The sequence below is a fragment of the Xenopus tropicalis genome, chromosome 2, assembly GCF_000004195.4.
Source record: "Xenopus tropicalis strain Nigerian chromosome 2, UCB_Xtro_10.0, whole genome shotgun sequence".
Lineage (NCBI taxonomy): Eukaryota > Metazoa > Chordata > Amphibia > Anura > Pipidae > Xenopus > Xenopus tropicalis.
In genome coordinates, this window is record NC_030678.2 from 31,298,911 (window position 1) to 31,304,910 (window position 6,000).

The window sequence follows — 6,000 nt, forward strand, 5'->3', positions numbered from 1 at the left end:
CTTGTGTCTAACTGTGTATAATATGTTAAGGGGGCTACTCCTTGTGTCTACTGTGTATAATATGTTAAGGGGGTACTCCTTGTGTCTAACTGTGTATAATATGTTAAGGGGGCTACTCCTTGTGTCTAACTGTGTATAATTATGTTAAGGGGGCTACTCCTTGGTGTCTAACTGTGTATAATATGTTAAGGGGGCTACTCCTTGTGTCTAACTGTGTATAATATGTTAGGGGGGCTACTCCTTGTGTCTAACTGTGGTATAATATGTTAAGGGGGCTACTCTTGTGTCTAACTGTGTATAATATGTTATGGGGGCTACTCCTTGTGTCTAACTGTGGTATAATATGTTAAGGGGCTACTCCTGCGTCTAACTGTGTATAATATTTAGGAGGGCTACTCCTTGTGTCTGTGTATAATATGTTAAGGGGGGCTACTTGTTGTGTCTAACTGTGTATAATATGTTAGGAGGGCTACTCCTTGTGTCTGTGTATAATATGTTATGGGGGCTACTCCTTGTGTCTGTGTATAATATGTTATGGGGGCTACTCCTTGTGTCTGTGTATAATATGTTAAGGGGGCTACTCCTTGTGTCTAACTGTGTATAATATGTTAGGAGGGCTACTCCTTGTGTCTGTGTATAATATGTTAAGGGGGCTACTTGTTGTGTCTAACTGTGTATAATATGTTATGGGGGCTACTCCTTGTGTCTAACTGTGTATAATATGTTAAGGGGGCTACTCCTTGTGTCTAACTGTGTATAATATGTTATGGGGGTTACTCCTTGTGTCTAACTGTGTATAATATGTTAAGGGGGCTACTCCTTGTGTATAACTGTGTATAATATATTAGGAGGGCTACTCCTTGTGTCTGTGTATAATATGTTAAGGGGGCTACTCCTTGTGTCTAACTGTGTATAATATGTTAGGAGGGCTACTCCTTGTGTCTAACTGTGTATAATATGTTAGGAGGGCTACTCCTTGTGTCTGTGTATAATATATTAAGGGGGCTACTCGTTGTGTCTGTGTGTAATATGCATCTGGCAAGGGCTGGCTGCATCAGGACAATGTGCGGTGTGACTGTCAGGCTGCTGTTAGGCTCAGGGCACCCAGGGTGCATTTTTCAGTCAGCGTAGAAGCAGGAGAACCCAACCTAGAAGCCTGTTATTAGTTTTTACCGAACCCCCCTACCATAACCAGCCCTGTGTGCCATGAGCAAACATCACATTACAGCGTGAGAAAATACAGCAGAGGTGCCCGTAGTGAAGATTATGGTCTACTGGTATATCCCGAGGGCACCACTGCCGCACAGCTCCTCATCTCTTTATTATTATTGCTTATTATTGTTTGCTGCTGACCACCAGTAGTTTTAACATTATTTGCAAATGTAACTGCTATTAAAGGCAATGTTAGTCAGCCCCTTCCTGCACTGCTGGGTCCGTCTCTTGAGCCATGCAGCTGATATCAGCCTCGCAGGCATGCCTCCCTACACTGTTCCCGGAGTCAGAACCAGAGGTGCAGGAAACATACACAGTCAGACAGACAATCATTTCACCGCCAGTTACATTTTCTAAATAACTTTATAGCCATTGTAATAAATGTATATTGGAACATTGATGTTTACAATAACATTTTCTTCATTAGGTAGAATTTTTATTTTTGGGGTTTATGTCCCCTTTTAAATCCCCTTCCTAAATGCTTCTCATTATTTCTGACTTTAAAATGGTTTATGTTCCTTTAAATATAACAATTTGTGTTTTCTCGTAGTGTAGTGTGATTTCTGTGGCACTAACAGTCACTATATATATATTTATTGCATAGTAAGAGAGAGAATATTGCATTTAAGCACAACGAGCAGGAGCACAGGTTTATAGGCAGCACGTGTGTGTAGCACCACTATGGGCTTTTATTGTGAATCAGATACACTGGGATTACACTATAAACCTACAGTTATTAGTGTCAGACTTTGTAGCACTTGTGAATGCTGTTGTGTATCCCATTTGGCCCTTATGGGGTTACTGTGCCAGCTACAGACATTATTTACACAACACATGGCAGGCAGGAGTGTGACTGTAGACATTTAACACCATACAGTAAATCTGTACTGTAGATGTCGGTCTGTGTGTGCTGTTAACATGTATGTTTATTGTAAGTGAGTGCCCTGGGGCTACAGGCCATCAGGTAGAAACCCATAATTAGATTTAGTGCTACAGAAGGGCCCCATCCTAAACATGCAGGTCAGCTTTGATGTGTAACTGGTACAGTAAAGAATTCTGCCCATAACAAACCCCAGTAGCGCTGCTTCCAAGGCAGGGGACAGTCTTGTCTCAGATTCCTGCCCTTCTACTAAATAGTACATTTGTCTTCCATAGCAACTCCCATCATCTCCAAACAGCAGCTGGGAATGCTGGGAGTTGTAGGGCAAGAAGAGGAGCAGGTATTTAAGTCACTATTTCTATGGGATAGTATGTGCCCCTGTGAATGTGGCATTGGCCCCTCTTACCTGAGTGGGATCTTGATGGCCAGGTACCTGTCAATGGCCACAGCCAAGAGACTGAAGATGGAGCTTTGGGTCAGCACCAGCACGAAACAGGCAAAGAACAGGCAGCTGTGAAAATCGGTCTCTAAGCCAATGCTGATGGTGATGGCGAAGGGAATGGCCAGTAGCCCCACGGCTATATCAGCCACTGCCAACGACACCAGGAAATAGTTGGTGGCATTTTTGAGGGTGCTGTTAATGGCCACTGCCCAGCACACCAGCACATTCCCTGCGATGGACAGAACCGCTATGATCACCTCCAGTGCTATGTACGCCGGGCTGGCTGTCATCTCCACTACTGCAGCCCAGGGGCCTCAGGCATCCGGACTGGGGGGCAACAGGGACCGACCCCTGCACTAACCCTGAGCCCGATGTCGGGAAGTCCCACGCCTGTGTGTCATGCCTCACTGCTCCCAGCTACTCAGCGCCCTGTCCGGCATCTCGCTACGGGCATCCCCCCCCCGGAGTCTGAGTGCGGCCCCCCCGGAGTCTGAGTGCGGCCCCCCCGGAGTCTGAGTGCGGCCCCCCCGGAGTCTGAGTGCGGCCCCCCCGGAGTCTGAGTGCGGCCCCCCGGAGTCTGAGCGCGGCCCCCGGAGCCTGAGCGCGGCCCCCCGGAGCCTGAGCGCGGCCCCCCGGAGTCTGAGCGCGGCCCCCCGGAGCCTGAGTGCGGCCCCCCGGCCGGAGGGAGAGGGACACCTGCCCCACACTGACAGCCAAAGGGCGGGTAGGGCTCCTCAGGAGGGCTCTGTGGTCACTGAGGGGTCGGTGCAGCCATAGGGGGGTAAGGAGGCAGCAGCACCCAGATTGGGAGTCATTGGGTCCATCAACGGTGCGATCTCATTATAATCCACAAGCGCATAGGGATATCCCTGTCAGTGAGCGATAAGTACCAGCGTGTCTGCAACTACTGACTGAACTTGTGCGACTGCTGCTCTCAGTAGCGCTGCCACTAACCCAACACATGGGTTCCACTTATACAGCACAAACGTTGGGTTTGTAGGAAGCGCGTCAGTGGGAACCTGCTGCCTCTCCGGCCGCCCCCTGGGCTATAAGCTTCCCTATAGGGCACCGACTAGCTTATATTTGCATACACCCGCCCCGCCCCCTCTCCCCAAAGCTGCGCTCAGTCTTATTCTCCGCCGCTCATTCACTGCGCAGGGATATCTTTCCCCAACTCCCCCAAACTCCCCCCAACTCCCCCAAACTCCCCTCAAACTCCCCAGGTCCCCCCTGTGCCTCAGCCGCTGGGAGCTGGAGTTACCTAACTACTTACCGCTCCCCAAACTCCCCGGGTCCCCCCTGTGCCTCAAACTCCCGGGTCCCCCCTGTGCCTCAAACTCCCCGGGTCCCCCCTGTGCCTCAAACTCCCCGGGTCCCCCCTGTGCCTCAAACTCCCCGGGTCCCCCCTGTGCCCCAGCCGCTGGGAGCTGGAGTCACCTAACTACTTACCGCTCCCCAAACTCCCCGGGTCCCCCCTGTGCCTCAAACTCCCCTGGTCCCCCCTGTGCCTCAGCCGCTGGGAGCTGGAGTTACCTAACTACTTACCGCTCCCAAACTCCCCGGGTCCCCCCTGTGCCTCAAACTCCCGGGTCCCCCCTGTGCCTCAAACTCCCCGGGTCCCCCCTGTGCCTCAAACTCCCCTGGTCCCCCCTGTGCCTCAAACTCCCCGGGTCCCCCCTGTGCCTCAAACTCCCCGGGTCCCCCCTGTGCCCCAGCCGCTGGGAGCTGGAGTCACCTAACTACTTACCGCTCCCCAAACTCCCCGGGTCCCCCCTGTGCCTCAGCCGCTGGGAGCTGGAGTTACCTAACTACTTATCGCTCCCCAAACTCCCCGGGTCCCCCCTGTGCCCCAGCTGCTGGGAGCTGGAGTTACCTAACTACTTATCGCTCCCCAAACTCCCCGGGTCCCCCCTGTACCTCAGCCGCTGGGAGCTGGAGTCACCTAACTACTTAGCGCTCCCCAAACTCCCCGGGTCCCCCCTGTGCCTCAGCCGCTGGGAGCTGGAGTCACCTAACTACTTAGCGCTCCCCAAACTCCCCGGGTCCCCCCTGTGCCTCAGCCGCTGGAGCTGGAGTCACCTAACTACTTACCGCTCCCCAAACTCCCCGGGTCCCCCCTGTGCCTCAGCCGCTGGGAGCTGGAGTCACCTAACTACTTACCACTCCCCAAACTCCCCGGGTCCCCCCTGTGCCTCAGCCGCTGGGAGCTGGAGTCACCTAACTACTTACCGCTCCCCAAACTCCCCGGGTCCCCCCTGTGCCTCAGCCGCTGGGAGCTGGAGTTACCTAACTACTTATCGCTCCCCAAACTCCCCGGGTCCCCCCTGTGCCTCAGCCGCTGGGAGCTGGAGTCACCTAACTACTTATCGCCCCCCCAAACTCCCCGGGTCCCCCCTGTGCCTCAGCCGCTGGAGTTACCTAACTACTTACCGCTCCCCAAACTCCCCGGGTCCCCCCTGTGCCTCAGCCGCTGGGAGCTGGAGTTACCTAACTACTTATCGCTCCCCAAACTCCCCGGGTCCCCCCTGTGCCTCAGCCGCTGGGAGCTGGAGTTACCTAACTACTTATCGCTCCCCAAACTCCCCGGGTCCCCCCTGTGCCTCAGCCGCTGGGAGCTGGAGTCACCTAACTACTTATCGCTCCCCAAACTCCCCGGGTCCCCCCTGTGCCTCAGCCGCTGGGAGCTGGAGTTACCTAACTACTTACCGCTCCCCAAACTCCCCGGGTCCCGCCTGTGCCTCGGCAGCTAAGTGTTACCTAACTACTTGGGGTTTATATTGTACTCCAAGTAAAGCAGCTTTTGCACCTTTTGGGGCCCAGTGATGGAGTAAGGGTGCGATGGAGAGTATATTTGCACAGGTGTTTAGCGGGGGAGAACCTAAATGGACGGAAGACGTACGTACATAAGGGCACATATATCCTGTGTATCCCTCCCCACCCAGCAGTTACTGAAGTGCAACGTCTTGTCCGGGCCCTATTTTCTGTAACTGGTTTGTCTGGGAGTGACGGCCTTTCCCCCTACAGTAGGGGGCGCTATTGTGTGTCTGTATTCTTGCACTTTGCTATAGATGTGAGCATAATAATAGTACCTACACTACCCCACACCCAGGCCCTGGGCCAAACTGACCCTGCTTATTAAGTGCACATAAACCCAGTGAGCCCCACAGGCCCAATACATAGTGACAGTCTATGGCAGGGATCCCCAACCATTGGCTCCGGGGCAACATGTTGCTCACCAACCCCTTGGATGTTGCTCTCAGTGCCCCCAAACCAGGGAGTTATTTTTGAATTCCTGACTTGGGGGCAAGTTTTGGTTGAATAAAAACAAGATTTCCTACCAAATAAAGCCCCCTGTAAGCTGATAGTGTGCATAGAGGCTGCCTAATAGCCAATCTTAGCCCTTATTTGGCTCCTCCATGAACTTTTATGGTGCTTGTGTTGCTCTCCAAGTCTTTTTACATTTGAC

The 6,000-nt window shown here is 52.8% G+C and overlaps 1 protein-coding gene across 1 annotated transcript in view; it reads right to left on the reverse strand.

The window, feature by feature from the left end:
- adora2b (adenosine A2b receptor) overlaps positions 1 to 3,032 on the reverse strand; it is a 38,405-nt gene extending 35,373 nt beyond the window's left edge. The window contains exon 1 of the mRNA XM_012957526.3: positions 2,499 to 3,032. Within this exon, the coding sequence (XP_012812980.1) occupies positions 2,499 to 2,824 (326 nt within the window). The 5' untranslated portion in view covers positions 2,825 to 3,032. The remainder of the gene's footprint in view (positions 1 to 2,498) is intronic.
- Between the last annotated feature and the right edge of the window lie 2,968 nt (positions 3,033 to 6,000).